Below are 19556 nucleotides of genomic sequence, written 5' to 3' on the forward strand. Positions count from 1 at the left end.
ATTTCACCGTGTCTCACTAATCAGCTATTTTATTGACGCTACTTATTTCACCGTGTCTCACTAATCAGCTATTTTACTGACGCTACTTATTTCACCGTGTCTCACTAATCAGCTATTCTACTGACACTACTTATTTCACCGTGTCTCACTAGTCAGCTATTCTACTGACGCTACTTATTTCACTGTGTCTCACTAGTCAGCTATTCTACTGACGCTACTTATTTCACCGTGTCTCACTAGTCAGCTATTCTACTGACGCTACTTATTTCACCGTGTCTTACTAGTCAGCTATTCTACTAGCGGTACGTATTTCACCGTGTCTTACTAGTCAGCTATTCTACTAGCGGTACTTATTTCACAGTGTCTCATTAATCAGCTATTTTATTGACGCTATTTATTTCACCGTGTCTTACTAGTCAGCTATTCTACTGACGGTACGTATTTCACCGTGTCTTACTAGTCAGCTATTCTACTGGTGGTACTTATTTCACAGTGTCTCATTAATCAGCTATTTTATTGACGCTATTTATTTCACCGTGTCTCACTAATCAGCTATTTTACTGTAGCTACTTATTTCATCGTGTCTTATTGACCAGATTGTTTAATGAAGCTACTCATTTCGCATTGTCTCACTTTACATATAGTTTACTGGAACTTATTTAGCCGTTCACATTTAATTGATTACTGAAGTGAGTTGTCTCACATTGTCACATTATTCTCAATGTTTACTAAACCTACTATCTTACTCTATCATAATGGTAAGTTTTTTTTTATTGAAGCTACCCATCTGTTTGTGTTACAATACATTGAGTGTTTACTGATGCTACTTATCACTCAGAATCATATCGCTTTGAGTACTTGCTGATGCTACTTACGTCACTCTTTGTTCTGAGTGTTTACTGAAGCAGCATATCTCTGTGTCACACTGGTTGTTCTGAGTATTTGCTGAAGCAGCATATCTCTGTGTCACACTGGTTGTTCTGAGTGTTTGCTGAAGCAGCATATCTCTGTGTCACACTGGTTGTTCTGAGTGTTTGCTGAAGCAGCATATCTCTGTGTCACACTGGTTGTTCTGAGTGTTTGCTGAAGCAGCATATCTCTGTGTCACACTGGTTGTTCTGAGTGTTTGCTGAAGCAGCATATCTCTGTGTTACACTGACTGATCTGAGTATTTGCTGAAGCTACTTATCTGTATGTTATATTACTCGATTTATTTAACATGATCGGAGTTTGACTATATCCAACCATATAGTACAGGGAAATTACTAGCTTCAGTTAAGACTCACATCAATAGAACACAGATATATAAGTAACTTCAGTAAACGCTGAAAACAATTTGACACAGAAGAATAATAAGCATTCAGAGCAATGTGAGCAATAAACATTTAGTTTAATTGGGACACTCTTTGACGTCTGTTACACTTTATAAGCTCCAATCATTTGTTCTTTACGTCAGTCACCAGGAGTTGATTTCCACAGTTTTTCTAGTAACAGATGTATTTCCTTTCATTTTCACTCTTAGTACACTTTAATGACTAAAGACTTTGAGTAGATGGTTTATTATTGTATTTTTTTAAAGTTAAACACAAAGCTACACAAAGGGCTATCTGTGCTATCCCCACCACGGGCATCGAAACTCGGTTTCTAGCGTTGTAAGTCCGCAGACATACCGCTGTGCCACTGGTGGGCGGATGGTTTATTACCCATTTTGTATAACGATGTGTCACGTGCATTCAATAACATTTACTTTTAAAAATTGGCGAGTTTCTTGTTCTCACTTTTTGTCTTGTAGTCTAACAACGATATAAGTCCAACCAGTTACGTGGTACATCATATTATAAATCTGCTTTGCATATACAAAATAAATATAGAGTTCTTCAAATGTCTATGTATGTTTGAAGGATTGTAAAACAAAAGCCTGTCTATGCACTTTTATTCTTAAGCTTAAACAGTTTAAGAACAGAAACCGAGTAAACTAGTAACCCAACAATAACAGGTTTCTTTCATCAAATTATACATTTTCTAAATTTGGAATCGTAAGGTTTGATAACCAGTATCGTTCACTTTTTGAGATTTAACACAATTAAGATTTCATGCGGCATAAACACATTTAAATCCTCAAAATAATTATTAATTGAACTGTGATAAATTAAACCTGCCTAAAGATTTGTTATAAGAGCTAGGTCGTATTATTGTATAAATTAAATGATAAGCTCGTACAAGATCAAAGAGCTTTCGGACAGTTTATTACATTATATCTGTTTCCATTACTTGGTTACATACTAAACATTTCTTTCTTTACTGATTCCGATCCTACGCAACCCGACCCTTCTGCTTTATCCTGTATATTTTCTGTTTAAAGAATGTGCCAAAAAAAGCAGGCACTTGTTGGCCTTCTTCGGCGAAACGTCGTCTTTATTTTAGTTTGTTCTCTGAAAGTTTAATTTCCGTCTCTCTTGTTTATTGAAACTAGAGCTTCAGGAGGACACTGTGTTCGCTCTTTTGTTTGCGAGAACCGTCCAGACTTATAAAGCACTCAATCACTTTATGATTTGTAGAACAGGTTTAATTATAGATACCGGGTGATTATAAATGAAAAACTGTATTCAAAATAGTTTGGTATTAAAACTGCTTGACCTAAGGAAACATTTTTTTTTACCAGAAACATATTTAAAAGCACAAGTTTTTTCTCAGGAAAGTTTCAACACGCTACAGGATGTTTTAATATCGTACTATGTGCTGTTTTAACAATAAGAGATCGGTGACTTCAATAAAATTCGTGCAATAAAGACTTACAATCTGTCAACATTATAATATACGTATATCATGTAACTGATAATTAATAGTATAATTTTGTTTTCTTGCTTAAACTTAAGAGGTTTCAAAAACTGAAAATTCTAAGAAAACTACTCAAGACCACAGAAGTCTAAAAATCACCAAAGTTGATACACGTTCAATTAGTTATGTTATCTGAATAAATCGTTATCTATTACAGAAGTCTTTTACTGGTTTGTATATTTGTCAGGTGTTACACAGCACTGCATATTGTTTCGCATTTTTCTTTTCTTTTCGCCTAGTGACTTTAGAACAAGATACAAAAAACTGTGGTATTCTTTTTCAGGTTTTGTTATAATGTAAAAGTGTCATCTGGATGGGCCTGGTATCTAAGGCACTCGGATCGAATTCTGCAGGTCGCAAGTTCGAATCCCTTCAATGAACCTGTTCGCCCTTTCGGTCGTGTGAAAGTTGTAATGTGACGGTCAATCTAACTATCCGTTAATAATGAGTAGTCCAAAAGTTGGCGGTGGTTGGTGTTTACTAGCTGCCTTCCCTCTGGTATATCATTTCACAATTAGAGACGACTAGCGCAAATAGTCCTCGAGTAGCTTAGCGCGAAATTCAACACACAAACAAATCTGGATAACCTTACCAAACTGATTATATCATTGCAAAGGATGTTTTTAATAATTTTTTCATAATGCCCCGATATCTCAGTGACAAGACTGTAGGCTTACGGCGTTAATTTATTGGTTTCGATACTTGTGGTAGTCATAGCACAGATAGCCCATTGTGTAATTTCGTGCTTCACAACAACCAAACCAACCTTTTACAATATTCTAATTATCTAGCCTGATAAAATCAAAACTAGTTTTAGAGATGAACAGCCATCCAATAGAGCTTTGTTTCTATCGTGTATACTCAAATATTCGTGTCGTTCAAATAATCTCATATCAATTTAAACGAAAGAAACGTTATCTACTTTTTTTATTACATGTTAACCATTTCCTGTTTCTTCCCTATAAATTTTTGATGGTGTGACTGTTTTCAACGAATTCGTACGAAATAAATAAATTTTAGACAATAACATTTATGAGTCAGCCTTGGCCTAGTGACTAGATTACCCACACTGTTTTGGGGCTGTAGATGCACTATAAGAGTGACGTCAAATCCCACTATTTGGTCATAAAAGAGTAGCCATGGGTCAGAAAAGAGTAGCCAAGTGTGACTGTTACGCGTAGATAATCCGTTGTGTAGCTTTGTACAAAAACTATAAAACAAGCTAGATTTAAAAAAAATTCCTATAATACATTTGCGAATTATTCTAAGCATGTTTTTAATAATATATTTTTCTTGTTCTTGCTTAGAGGTTTGAATAAGTTTACTGTTAGTTATTTCCTTATTATTGTATTTGAAACATGTTGCTGGCTGTTAAATAATAGATGAGTTGGTGTTCTCAAACAGCGTTCAGAAACTAATATATGAAAATTTTAATTACTTTTTTGTATAAATATGTAAAGCTTAATTTTGTCTTTTTTATTTCTGATAATTATGATTAGTTATAATTTTCCAGCAGTTCAAGATGTGTGGGTAAACAATGACAAATCATTCATATTTTTTAAATATTATAATTCATTTATTTTATCTATTTTTCCCCTAGGTTATGCTACTGGCAACAACTCTGGATTTTATAATAACAAACTTTCTGTGGAAAATACACTTCCAGTACCAGTGACTTCTTCACACCTGGTTACTACAATGCCAAACCTGACACTTTCCACTCAAGAAGACACGCAAAAGAGTTCAGTAACAAGCAGCTCTACTGCGACATTTTGTGGTGATAACAATAATAGTATAATTATTCAGAATAAAACTTTATAATATTGAGTCTTCAAACCGAAGATATAAAACTTGTTTTATGGGACCAGTTACCACAATATAAGTTAAAAGCACAGTCTCTGTTTTGTGGTAAAAAACAAACAAATAGCAAAACATATCTCTAAACGCAACAACATTAAGAATTTGTGTGTGTGGCCGTTTTCTTTATAAACATTCATTCAGAATCTAGTCCCTTGAACTTTGTAGTCTGTGAAATCTGATCGAAATGGAGAGCTCTATGTGTATATGAAGCATGCTTAAAACCATATGTATGTCCAGTTTGTAAATATCTATCCTTTCTTGGTATTAGGTAACGTTATTTTGGCCATGAAATGGATAGAAGTATCTTAATTGTCATAATGAGAATGATCAAATATTTGTTTATATTTGATGTGTTTTGGTGTTGTTGTTTTTGTTTTGTTTTTTTCAATTGGTTTTCTACCTTGATACTTTCATACCGGTTCTTTGTTGTTTTTTACGCTGAAGCAGTTAAAATATTCACCTCTAAACATTTTCCCGAACGTTCGATCTTTTCTTGCATCTAATCACAATATGGTCCTATTCACGGTCAAATTAGTGACTATCCTGTGAGATAAAATTAGTAAATAAAGTTTGTTTCTTTTACTACCGTAATTTAATACTGGCAACTACAACTCATCTACAAAGATAATGTGGCTGTTTTAGAAACGACGAACGTTGTATCGTATCAACTAGAAACACAGTAATTATTAACTACGCTAGTACTTAATAGTAGGGATAGACAAGGTTTTCAAATAATTCACACGCCGAAAAACCAACCTATCGAATTCATAAGTGCAAATCCGACCATTCGAAGTATTTGTTACATTATATTATGCTCATATATACTAATAATACGCTGAAAAGGTTGCTAACATTTTCGGTATAACAATCCAAAAATTTCTAAAACAGCAACTTTTTCGTCTACTACTTACCTACCTGATCGCGTAAGCGGGGCTAGCCCCTAGACAGCTCGGACTATTGCTACAAAATTTCCCAGCTTACTTGACTGGTCTGTGGGTATCCGCTTTTGATATTCCGATAGATCTATACAGATATTTTTATAAATTGTAAACACATCATGCACGAACTTAAATATCTTTTCAACCCAACGGATGGCGCTATATATCGATGGATAGACACGCGACAGTTTCTAAAGATAAAGTATATACTTTATACGGGTATAACATAAAAAGTAAACAAACAAGATTATTAAAAAAAATATGAATTTCAAAAAGAGGTAGGGATTCTGCTACAAAGAGTAATGAAACAAGAATTAAAACCACAATCACAAACTTATAAGATTTAATCCCTCCTTTAGCAGCTTTATACACTTATCTGTAGGCCAAAGTAAGGGTTACATTTTATAAATTTGTGACTGTGGTTTTAATTATTGTGAAAGTTATAGCTATCAGGGATACGGCTATGCTGAACATTTGTAGATGTTGTGTCCATTCCATGGACATTTAAAACTGAAAAAATAAATAGGAGAAAAAAAAGGGATTGTTGGTTATTCGTAGAACTGCTATAAGAAGTATCCAAAATAAAATAAATACTGCAATAAAAAGTACACAAACGAGTAAAGTGATACTATTTGTAAAGATTGTAAAACGATTTTCAATCCCTAATTTGGTTGTCAAATTTAAACTGCTTCATTTAGCTATATGGATCACAGTTGAAAATCCTAATTTTAATTTATTTTCTCTATTTATATTTATCGGTTGTTCTAATATATCTGACCTTGGTCTTAGTGCAGTTGATTTTCAAAAACAGGGGGATATCAAGAGCCCTCTCTACCGGGGTTCTTGTAGAAGACCTCACTCGAAGCGTCGCCTACTACAACAGTAAAAGCTGAAGCAGTTTACAAATATTTATTTTACTATAACACCAAAAATGCATATTGATGGAGAGCGAGTTTATGGCTTGGTTCTTTTGTGATTCTAGTAATGAAACGTATGTCTAAGTATTTTTTATTTTAAACTATAAATATCTATACTGAAAGTGATTTTACTGTATATATTTGGACATAAGTAAGATATTAATATAACATACATGTGTGAACTGTGGTTAGAGGGATTGTCTATATTATTCCTTTAAATAAGTTGCGAATGAGAAGAGTAAGTCGATCCTGACTTGAAAAATACCGATATGTCTATATATTTGATGTGTAAATATATATATATATTTCATGTGTTGGTTTATTTAAGATGTTGACTTCAAAATCATTTGATATCTCTCATTATTTAAACAGCTTACCGTTCATAAGATATTAGAGATGCATTATTTTTCTGGTAGTAATTTTTGTTACTTATTTCAATATTTCTGTTTATGTTCCTTTCAAAGAAATAACTACCGTGTATATACCATATGTTACTTTCTAGGGGCATTCTAAAGTGAGATAAGAAAGGTTTATGTTATCTGACCTTAAAAATGTATTGTTCTTTACACATACAGTAACTAAAACTATACAAAACTTTTCAACTTACTCTAATAAAGATTGGCGTTTTCTTTTAAAAGAGCATTGAGCTTTTAACTGCTAGTACTTATGGTTGTATGAAATCTTCAGATGATTGATGTGTATATATATATAATAGTCGATAGATTTAATGATTGAGTGGAGATCTCAACGAAGTTTGAAACAGCGATACTCTTATACGTAATACGTGTATTGTCTTAGAAGAAAACTGACTCGTAGTTTATGTCTGTCCTGCAGATCATTCAATGATTCCGTTTTTGTTGTCCTTTCCATGCTCAACTTTGTATGACTCTGATGTAATACACCATAAAATTCCTTATGCATTTTTTGTTTAAAATTTGCTTTTTTTTAAGTATATCCTTCTTAGCTAGATTATGTAATCATAATAATGATTATTTCATTTCATGAATCAAAGCAGTAATGATAGAATCGTTTCGGCTTTATTAGTATTAATGATTATTTAAAAGTCCAAAATAGACTACTAATAGTCAATGTATAAGCCATAGCTGTAACGATGAAGATAAACTATTCGAAGTAAATGACTGCAGGCTTATTAAACTAAAGGCATGCTTCACGTTGGGTGTTTTGAGGTAAATACATTAAGTGTGCATTTTACTCTTCAGGAAATTAAGCCGGTTTTACTCTACAAAATCTACCTCACGTTTCCCTAAAAGTACTTTGAAACCCACAGCAACATTCATGTCTTAGACCAATAATGTTATGAAGAATATCTAAGCTAAGTAGGCGGTAACAAGAAGTGTTGGTTTATTGTCAGGACGAGTCGTTTAGGTACTTTTAGCTTTGGACACATCAAGTAGCTATAACATTGTTAAAAACTTCTGTGAGAACTATCAAACAAATTCATACATTCTAATGGGAAACTGAATATGAAACATTGAAGAACTTTGAAAAAATCTAAACATTTAGTAAATACTGCGTTTAATCTTTGAGGTCAGACATATGTTGCAAAATTTTGTATTTTTTAATTCAAATCGAAGACCTAGATTATAATGTATAAAATGATCACCAAACCTGTAATTGTATTTTCACAGACACTTATAATCCCAGGATTCTTTATCCATTGAGACATTTCCATAATATAAGCAGATCAGAATATTAATCACACAATCTGTTTGCTTAAACTAATATTATTACGTACTGGCCGTTGGGTATCCAAGTGCTTTGGAATAAAGCACGATTGATGCATTTTGAATAATTATTAATTATGAACAAATGTTCAATAAGAGAAACTACTGAGTGAAATGGTTCTTTATAATCGGATAAAAAAGTCATTCTGTTTTTGTGAATTAGTGTTGAGCTCATACATAAATTTATTTTAACGTGCATGTATAAAATTCCATAACAATGTGAATAAAATTGAATATACGTATCTACACACTGCAGTGTTATGTTTGAATTATACGATGTTTCATATCATTATGAGTTTGATAATAATTATTGTAATTATTAAGTAACTGCATCTCTCAGTTTAGCGTCATGAAGTATCATATGCTAAGATAAACTCAAATCTTAGCACTAGTTTCCAGCTGCTCCATCTTGTCTTTTGTATGAAAAAAATATAATTAGGTAAACGAAAGTCAACACCAGCTACCACCAAAAAGTAGTATTCACACGAAACTCACAAGGATATGTGCCATGATAATCTAATTGGGCTGATGAGAGTTGACAGATCTCGAAACTGCAGTTCCCAACCAATCAGAGTTATTCAAAATAAGAAAAGTGCATCATATTTGTCATGTGTGATGTCTTATTTAATTTCATTGTGGCATATCACCCCATTCACTGTTTCTTGAAGTATTTTAGTATTGGATGATAAATTTCCCAGAGTAATAAAATATTAAACTAAGTAGCATATATATATATTTGCAATCCATATCATATCACCATATCAAAAGTCTGTTGTTTTTTTTTTGGTGTTTTTTTTTAATTTCTAAAATGTCGGTAAAGTAAAATTAATAAAGACGTAACCAACGGAATTCCTGTTTTCGTGTCAACAGATGTACATTACCGAAAAGGAGAGGTCGATGACAGTAGAAAAAATTAGGGGAAGAAAACAGAGTAGGTGCTGGCTAAAAGATTCATATTTACATATTCATAAATATGTGGTTTATGAACGCAGTCTTTTCTAAGATATGATACAGACACTGTCTCCAGTGAATGTGAAACACTTCTGCAAGTAATGCCGTCCGCAGTTTCTAGAAAATTACCAAACATTCAAGCCAGGATTTTATATTTGATATCACGGTTTGAAAAGAATGACTGATTAACACAAAGTTGGATGGGTACACTAAGTATAGTAACATTTATCACTAAATTATACACCAAATTCTGTAATAAAAACAAGACCTAAAAACGTTTTTGTTACAGGTACTGCAGTAACATTAGCAAGTTAATCTTAATCATATATATTTTTTTCATCTTAAAAAATCACGACCCTTTTCAGTGTTGTTCGCTAGTAGTTTATAATAATTGATATCCACAGAGCCATAATGCTGTAAAAATGAGTATGCTAACTAAAGGAGACAAATAGATAAATCAAATATTAAGCATAAAAATAGTTGTCGAAGTTCTTTAAAATGTTAAAAACAATTTCCACAGAAGTATATCTCTTAAGCATTAGCTTTTCTCTTGGTGTAGATGCTGAATTTCTAATGAATAGAACACTAGTTTTCATTGAATAAAATAGCAATGAGGGAAAATCGACGTTTGTTCACAGTGTCTCAGCGGTACGTATGAACCCTTATAACGCAAAAACTGGGTTTCGAAACTCATAGTGGGCACAGCGCAGATAGCCCATTATGTAGCTTTCTGATTAACAATGAATCAACCAACTACAGTTGTAAATGTTTCCGGGGGCATTTACAACTTTAATAGTCGCGGCACTTGAAATTCTTTTAGGCAGGATTAGAATAAATTTATTTTTGAAACCTTTTTTCCCTTTTTATTAGATATATCTTTGCACTAGGATTACCAAGCGTGAGGCGCTCGTATACCCGATTCGATTTTATTACTCATCAGGATCTCTACCAGCCTATCCTCAAATTGAAATTGTTTTAGGCAGGGTTAGAGTAAATTAATCTTTGAGACCTTGAGCGTGGTCAAATACATCAATCAAAAGGGTTTGACCTTATGAGTCCAAAACTATAATTAGATCTCAAATCAGTCAAGAGGTGGTGGAGTTATGAGCTAAAAGTTTGTACTTGAAGAACTCAGAGCCTTTCTATGAGCAGCTAAAAATCAAGTGTGCTATAAACATAAATTCAGTATAATTACTATTTTAATTACCTTTCTCATTCTTCTATTTTTAGCCGTGACTTGCTGTTTGGATATTCAAAAATTGTTTTATATAACGTACTCAACCCTCTATTTCTTCAATTATTACATTTAAAGCGATACCCACAATTGAAGACCTAATTAGTTTGTTAACACTTCGCATGGTTGGGAAAACAAATAATAAGTCAAACGTTTTATATGCTTTTTTATACCCAAATATAATGAAATATTTATCACAAATATTAGGCCTGTTGGTTTCTTATGCTTCGCCATTTTTCGGCGTACCATCCCGTTTAAAAACATACTGCATATATACGTATATATATAGTGTTTCAAAGAAGCTTTTTTTCTCCCCGACCAGACTAGTTGACGAGTTCTGATATTGAATGGCAGTGACTTATGGGAGACAAAATATAGATCTGAAATGGTATTTTCACACACCTCTGGTTTAGAATCACAAAGTGATTTAAATTCCTGTTATTAGATTCGCCAGACAAACAAATAGCTAAAACTCTATCACATGTTTTCTAATAGGTGTCAAAACGTATGACAGAGCTTTAACTTTGTTTTAATGATTTACTCGTTTGGTAGATTGGTGTCAATTAATGTAGATTTAATACGTCTGATGTTCCACAAAACTGTGGTCAACAGCTGCTGGTGATTGACAGAGAGAATATATGATTGCGCACGGAATATAAATTGCAACAGGCATCAGATTGAATCACAATTGATCTATTTCTTCAACAGTGGTCAGGATTTGACTGTCTCCAATCGTACTATGTGAAGAACATCACAGAAACTGAAATATTATGGCAGCTGGCAACCAGTCTGATATATTCGTATGTGGTGTACCAACAACAAAGCAGCTTCATTGTGTTTAGAGCACAAACACTGGGTAATGTATGACTAGACATAGCAGTTTTATTGTGTTTAGAGCACAAACACTGTGAAATGTATGACTATACAAATAAGTTTTATTGTGTTTAGAAGCACAAACACTTGGTCATGTATGATAGACAAAACAGTATTTTATGTTTAGAGCAGAAACACTGGGCAATGTATAACTGGAAGCATGTAATGTGGTCTGATGCGTTGTGTTTTATTCTCTTCTGAACTGATGGTAGGTAAACATGTACAGAAAACCGCATGCTAGTGTAATTGTACATGTAAGCTGGAGATGTTGTAATTATTAATAACGTCTAAGTAAAAGAAACTAACTATGCAGACCAGAAAAAAAATCTATAAAATGATGAAACAAATTATGTTAAACAAACTTATAAGATTTCCACAATGTCATACGTTAATACAGAAGAAAATTAAATGCATAATGAACATTCCTGTAGCAGCGGCTGTTATGTTCTTTGATTCCTTTAAAATGGCAAATAACATTCAGAGAATCTGAATAATGTTGCCTACCATCCCTGCTACAGAATACTGCATTTCCAACTTGATGAAAAGGAGCTAATCTAAAATCATAATACAAGAATTCACTGCGCTCACATTGTGTAGATTTTATTCAAAGGAGACGTCAGTGATTTAAGTCTCTGGATCTTAATCCGACACTGGATATCGAATTCGCCACCGTAATTCTCTAAATCAGCTGCAGGTTATATTTAACAACAAACGTAATACAATGAAACAAGATACCACTTGGATCTTACAGAATTTGAATGCTGTACCAAATACATGGTATTATCACTGTGAAAGATGTTTTAACCTAGTATTAGGTATAGAGCACAACTGAAGTACTGTCTTTCAAGAAATGAATAAAAAGCTGCCCTTTATAATATAATAAAATCAGAAGAATAACATAATTTAAAGCAAAATGTGCTTACATATTAAGATGATTCATTATTTGGTTTTACTTTATTGAGGACAAATAAAAAAAAGCTGAATCGGAATAACACAAAGTATTTATAAATTTATATATATATATATATATGCGTGTCACGCAAATCTACAAGATAATTTCATTGATGAATTTAAAATCTTAAACCTTACGCAACTTGGACTAAACAGCTTGGCCAGAAACTCCTAGGATTCAAGTATACACTCTCCTGATTTTGAACTACTGACAGAGAAAAAGCAGCTAGCTAGCAACATCCGTAGCCACAAAGGTATTGCCCAGATCTTTGAGCCGAATACCATGATAAATTTTTACTTTGATAATGTGCCCACAGATGAAAATTCAGAGGATGTCCAGTGGCATCAAGTCTCGAACACTGGACTCTTCAATCCGTAGCATTTACCATTAGACCACGCCTGGTCCGTCCGTTGACAGATGAAAAAAATACTAATCAACTAGAAATCATGGTAAGAATTTTATTAGTGAAAAGTTAATACCGTGTTCAGTTATAATACGATGTTGCACCTCGCCTGTAACACTAAAATGGATCCGCCTTTATCACCTCAGGTGTAATATAGCAGAAATTAACTCATAGAGTACTTTAAAACACAGAAATGTATTAACAACGACTTTAAATCTTAGTATAGTTTGACCGAATGAAAACATGAGAATAAGAATTACTGTTAATAAAACAGCAAATTCTGGTAAAGTTTTAACGTTTTAAAGAATTATTTCAAAACATTCACAGAACGTTTAAAACAAACCTAAATTGCAATGTCTTAAAGTTGAAAACAAGAACAGGCTATGATTTTCTAAACCCAAAACACACAATAAATAATTTCAATACCACTTGTGAGACACTTATGAGTGCAACTTTAGGAAACAAACGACAAAATATGCAATTCAAATACAAAATAAAGGAACATTTCTGTGTAGAAAGATATTTAGAAATCATTCGTAATATGAATTATGTATCAATAATAGCGAACCCATGGGTCTATGACCCACATTTACAGGGTCGCTATAATACAAATTTAATGCTTGAACTAATATTTAGCATATTTTCAGTTTAATGATCATTGCCGCTATAATGTAAATTTAATTTATTTAACCAAGATACAAACGGTAACTGGTTGACTTACTTATTTACGTGCTCTAATATAAATCAATGTCAAATTTACTATCCACTTTCGGGGAATTCATGCGGTAAAAACTGCTGTGTAGGTTCTTAAAATTCTCCATTTGTATTATTAAAACTGGGAGCTTTGCTTCCATTTCTCAGATTGGTTATCATAAGAGACGTAGCAGGCGATATCTTCGTGGATATTTATAGGAATAAATATGGGAAGGAAATTGACGAAGTATATGGCAATTGATATTGGATTACAACAAAAAAAGTACGGTTTGTTTGTTTGTTTGTTTGTTGGAAGTGAAGCACAAAGTTATACACAATGGGCTATCTCTGCTCTGCTCACCACGGATATCGAAAGTCCGTAGACATTCCACTATGCCACTAGGGGGCAGAATTGGGTTTCTATACTCGAGGTGGACATAGCACAGATATCTCATTGTGTAACTTTGTGCTTAACAAAGAATCAACCAACTAAACTTGTAAATGTTCAAAAACTGCCGACAAAATATCGTCGGCAGTGTGCAGTGAAAATACTATTATACACGCTTTAACTGGTAACCTTATAAGACAAGTAAATAAAGATGTGATTACCATTATTACCAATCTTGTTGTGATGTAGTAACACACCGATCAGCAGCTCATGCGTTATACACAAAGACTTGTTGGCACATAGTTATTAAAGTGTTAAAAGTCTAGTTACTTAAGAGTGCGTATGGTACATGTGTTTTGTTACAATACAAAGAGAAAACAAAAGTAATGAAATGACACATTAAAAAAATTTCATGTTACTTAAGAGTCACTTTCGAGTTAATATATATTAAATGTACCACATGTGGTATTAAAACTTTCTAGTATATGTTCAGATAAACTATAGAAATGATTCTCAAGTGGTATTTCTCAGGGGAAATGTGTCAAAACTATCAATTATCACTAAAATCATTGGAAGTCGTTTATATATTTATCAGTAAGTTTCCTAAAGTATTTTGATAATATTACTTAGTTTAGTCTATAGCTGCTACATTTTATCAGATTAGAGCTTCATTCTTGCTTGCCCATCTGAAAACTAATATCTATATACTAGATTCAGTGTGTGTGTCTGTCTGTCTGTGTCACGTAACTTCGTCTAAACCGCTGGTCGCACCGACTCCTAGGTGATACCAAACGAATCATCTCGGCACCGAGATTTACACAAAGGTAAAATTTTTCACCCCACTCCTTGGGGAATCCAGAGATTTCCAGAAAACACTTTCTCCTAAATTACTGGACTCACTAACTTCTAAATCGTGCCAAATGAACCGTCTAGGCCTCGAGGTTTACACAAAGGTAAAACCTTTTCACCCAACCACTTGGGGAACCCGGGTATTTCACAAAAACACTTTTACAAGGTACATGATAAAAATACTTAGTTATTTGTTTCCAGACTAAACACGAAATCGGCAAAAGGTTAATACCAACTTTATCTTAATCCGAATGAACAAGTTATTACACACACACAGAGACACATTGTGAAACCAATATAAAACACATTTAAACTTATATACTTGGTTAGATGATTTGAAGCTTTGGGCTATCTACTGTGTCCACCGCGGGGAATCGAATCTCGGATTTTAGCGTTGTAAGTCCGTAGACTTACCGTGTTTTATATACTTAGAAAGGAGAATCATGAACTTAGGAATGAATGAGCGTTTAAATACTGAATTTCTCTATTTAATACTTGCATGGTCACACACAAACTGTGTATTATTACACCAGTAAAAAATAATTTTTGTGTTTCTACCTATAATCTTACACTCTTTACTTAATGTTATTTTTTATCGTATTATTTTCTAATTTCCCTGAGTTCCTCGATTTTCAAGGTCGTTATGTGTCTTCCTTTCAGGTGTGAAGGCTCCGAGCAGGTTCCTTGAAAGTCTTGTGGAAAATCGTAGTAAAACATCCACAGTAGTTGACGATCACATATTAAAGGATTACCTGTTAATAATGAAATGTTTTAACACCCAATACACAAAAAAATAATATAAACTACATTCTACTTGGATTTTCACCGAATCAAAAAATAATTGTAAATTGTAATATTATTCTATTTTATCCAAATGATTTGAATAAATAAGAGATTTCTATTCTAACTCATAATGCCGTTGAAATCAGAAAAAAAGGAAGAAGGTAATAAATAAATAATTAACAATTATAAATATATATTAACAACAATTTTCTGCTGTAAACTTTTTTACGACGTGAAAACTCTGTGGAAAAAATTACAAGATTGTCTTTAAGTTTGATGAGATTTTGACAAAGACAGAAAAATACAAAATTTCAATGTTGTACTATTTTTAAAGAATGTCTAGTAATACTTCCTTTATATATATATTGTATGTGAAAGATTGAAAATAAATATAAACTATGTTATATAAATACTAAAGAATTATAGGCTATAAGATACCCCTATAAGATAAGAAATTCAGCTCTCCATAACAGTAGGCCAATACTAAGACGATAAGGATAACAAACATTAAATTAAAACGTAGATATACGTAACTAAGTTATCAGGAGATTGTGACAATGTACATGCTACCTGGGTCGTTTCATTGCAAACATAACAATGTGCAAGGCGACTTCTACAATTATGGATAAGAAACACTCTGTTGTAATAATTACCAACATTTTAACGTTCTATATTTTAGTGCTTCATCTTTCATGAATTTGAAACTGTTTTTTGCAAACATTGCCTTATATGTATTACTTTAAACTATCTATATTTATAAGACACTTACAGAAGTATGTTCTTTATCGTCTTGATGAGATTTAATGAAGTGTTCCACTGCTACGAGCCGGGCATGGCCTAGTCGTTAGTGTACCGGGTTGTAGTTCTAAAGGTATATGGTTCGCATTTCCATTAATCTATCAGTTCAAAATTAAGGACGGCTAGTGCAGATAGCCCTTGTGTAATTTTGCGCGAAATTCAACACACAAAATAAAACATGCTGCGTGAATAATCAACCGCTAAAAGAACTGAACCGTGCATTACACGTGACGGGAGTACTGTCGCTAAATATTAACGTCTTCGTTTCAGTGGTGCTGAATGTGCTTTAGTGTTACATAATTATTAGAAATTATCGAATACATGGCCATACCACTCAGAATTAGCGTTGTTAGTTGTTTCCATATGGGTGTCCAGGTCGCCTCTTCCATTACAGATATGTTGTTTTCCAAAAGATTGACGTTTGTCACAGCAGTCATATCGAAAAAGATGTTCTCTGGGAGATATGCGATTTTATTGTGACTAGAATCAAGAATTTGATATTTTTTAAAGAAGATATCCTCAAAAATTGAAAATCATGCGACTTGAATTTCAAAAATAAAAATATTTCGGAGATATATTTACAAGTATTGCGTTATTAAATGTTTAAAAGAAGCCAGTTTCTCTATGATTATATTTTGATCAGTTTGTATGTCTAATACCAGTATACATGATTTGCTCTGATGAAACGGTAACAGCGAAATATAGTTATTTTATCTAGTATAATAGGTTGTATTTTCATTTCACCTTGAATGAACAAATATCAGAACTTCTCCGATTACAAATGGATTATCAAATGTTCTGAATATTATAGTAGCAATTTAAAAAACGACCGCAGTTTATCTTCACATACCAGGTCGTTATCGCTTCTAAAAATGACAACTTTATCGAAGTTAAATATAGATATGATGGTATTCATTTCTTTAACACCCTTGTCTGGCACATTTGAAATTTCAATTACTAAATGTTTTATGTTATAAAAAGCATTATTATTGTGTATTAAACAATTGAAGCACTTAGCTATTTAATTATAATCTGATTTTATTCATTCTTTTCAGCATGTAATTTGATTTTCTATAAAACTGTGCATATCATTACGATAAACCAGTGAGAAAATACTTATATATTTCTTTTTAGAATGGATATTTTCAAACATAATACAAAATTTCATACCTTAGATCAAGAAACTGTAGCGTATTGCTTTCAGAAGGTAACATTGATCGATCAATGAATTTTATCATATTTCCAGAGAGACTTAACGTTTTCAGATTAAGCAGATCTAAGAAAGAGTCTGAGTTTATTGAGTTGATATTATTTTGAGATAAACGAAGCCCAGTGAGGAAGGTACAGCCACTGATAAAATTTATATTAATGCTTGTAATATAAGCCCCATATATAAACAAATACTCTAATTTAGTAAAGTGGCTGAATGAAAGCTTTCCAATCCCTTCTTTAAACGAGTCAAAAAAAGTTATGGTTTCAATCGTATCAGAATTGGAGGCCAGGAAAGGATTATCTTCTACTGGATGAGGAACCAAATTAACATTGACTAGCTCCAGACTCCTAAACCTTATATTTTCAAAAATATTCTTAGGTATTTTTCTAAATCGGGAATTTTCAATCTTAATTTCATAAACTGGTCCAAACCCTCTAAAAACATGCTGCAGATGGCGAATTTCATCAGTTGACGAAAGGTTAGAACAATGAATGTTCAAAACCGAAAGGCTAGAATAACAGTAGCATGGTTTGACCTGATCCGCTTGTGGACAAACACCTGATGCTTGAAATGTATAAGGTGTTTGCGTTACGGTATCCCCTTTTCCCATTTTGTCTGTAGCAGACGAGTTGAGGTTATTTTTCACGATAGAGTCATATTCTTTCTTTGTAACATTCTTTACAGTTTTAGGGTATATATACTCATGTTTTATAATCGGGTTGTGCTCTTCTTTCATCATAATAACATCATCCTTTTCCATAATTTCAGAATATACATTTTTTTTCGATTTACTCATAGTTTTATCGTCCCTTTCAGTAGAACAATCACTACCTCTTAGACTTTCAGCATGAATAACTATCTTTACTTTACTTGGAACATCGTCTTTCTTTTTCAAAAACAAACCATTATCGACCCAATTTCGGGGAGTTTGAATAATAATGTTTTTATTATTTGGAGCTTCAGTATCCTTTATTATAGTAAGGTCCTTATCTTCCGTGATTATTTCGGTATAGGCGTAACTCTTTATCAAAGTCAGAGTGTCATATACATTGATCATGGCAGGATCGTGATTATTTGAATGATAAAGTAGATTTTCATCATCTTTCAATTTAGATTTATGATTATCAATGTGAATAACATCTTTTTCTGTTATTTTACAGGTGGTGATTATACTAGAGATCCTTTGAAAAGCAAAACTAAACAGGATAACTATAATCCCCGGGTAACTTTTCATTTTGCACCTATAATGAAAAACAAAGCAAACGTCAACACCCTTTTAGCTTACCGACTTTCACTTCATGTACTGCCAGGGTATGATTAATTTATTAGCCAAGCTCTATAGGTTCAAACAGAAAATAAAGAAACGACAAATATACATATGTATGATGCTATGTATAATTTAATTTATATTTAAAAAATAATAATAGTTTGTCTTCTTACAACCTCGGAATAATCATATATAGTCACACACACACACACACATACATACACATATATATATATAATCATATAAACTTCACAAAAGTCTTATATATATATATACAAACACTTTATTTGTACAACCTAGCATGTGATTTCTTTCTTTTTTCGTATTATTTTTGTAATAAATATCACTTACTTATTCGTATTAATTTTTTTACTATCTACTTTATTCCTTTTTTGTTTTTCGGTACCTTTATAACGTTATGGTAGTCAGATATTTTTATAATTTTCTTTCTTTTTCAGAAATTATTGTGAAATGGACTTATGAATTTGAATTAATCGATAAATTAACTATATCCTCGATCTAAATAATAATAATTATCCAAAGACTATGCAATGTTGATGACAAAGTTTTACTTTTTTGAAGCTCTTATCTCATTAAAGAAATCCCCAGATCATTTAAAATTTAAGCACCCTAACATATGAAACTGGAGAAAATGGAAAAAATCATTTTTACTTAATAATACCCAAGTCAACAATTTACAACATCTGTTTATCGAAAAATAAAAAAATGTATACAAGATTACATACTTATTTCGACAGTTTTATTCTGCAATCCTGTAAAATAAGCCTTGTACCCATACCGAAATAACCACCTTACAGAATGTTCTAATAAACACTCCTGTAAAATAAGCTTTA

General features: G+C 32.5%; 1 protein-coding gene across 1 annotated transcript in view; it reads left to right on the forward strand.

The window, feature by feature from the left end:
• The window catches only part of LOC106457167 (metabotropic glutamate receptor 3-like), a 42530-nt gene extending 36834 nt beyond the window's left edge, over positions 1 to 5696 (forward strand). Inside the window, exon 9 of the mRNA XM_022383014.1 lies at positions 4439 to 5696. Within this exon, the coding sequence (XP_022238722.1) occupies positions 4439 to 4659 (221 nt within the window). The 3' untranslated portion in view covers positions 4660 to 5696. The remainder of the gene's footprint in view (positions 1 to 4438) is intronic.
• The last annotated feature ends 13860 nt before the right edge of the window (positions 5697 to 19556 follow it).

This window comes from Limulus polyphemus, unplaced genomic scaffold, assembly GCF_000517525.1.
Source record: "Limulus polyphemus unplaced genomic scaffold, Limulus_polyphemus-2.1.2 Scaffold299, whole genome shotgun sequence".
In the NCBI taxonomy this organism is placed as follows: Eukaryota; Metazoa; Arthropoda; class Merostomata; order Xiphosura; family Limulidae; genus Limulus; species Limulus polyphemus.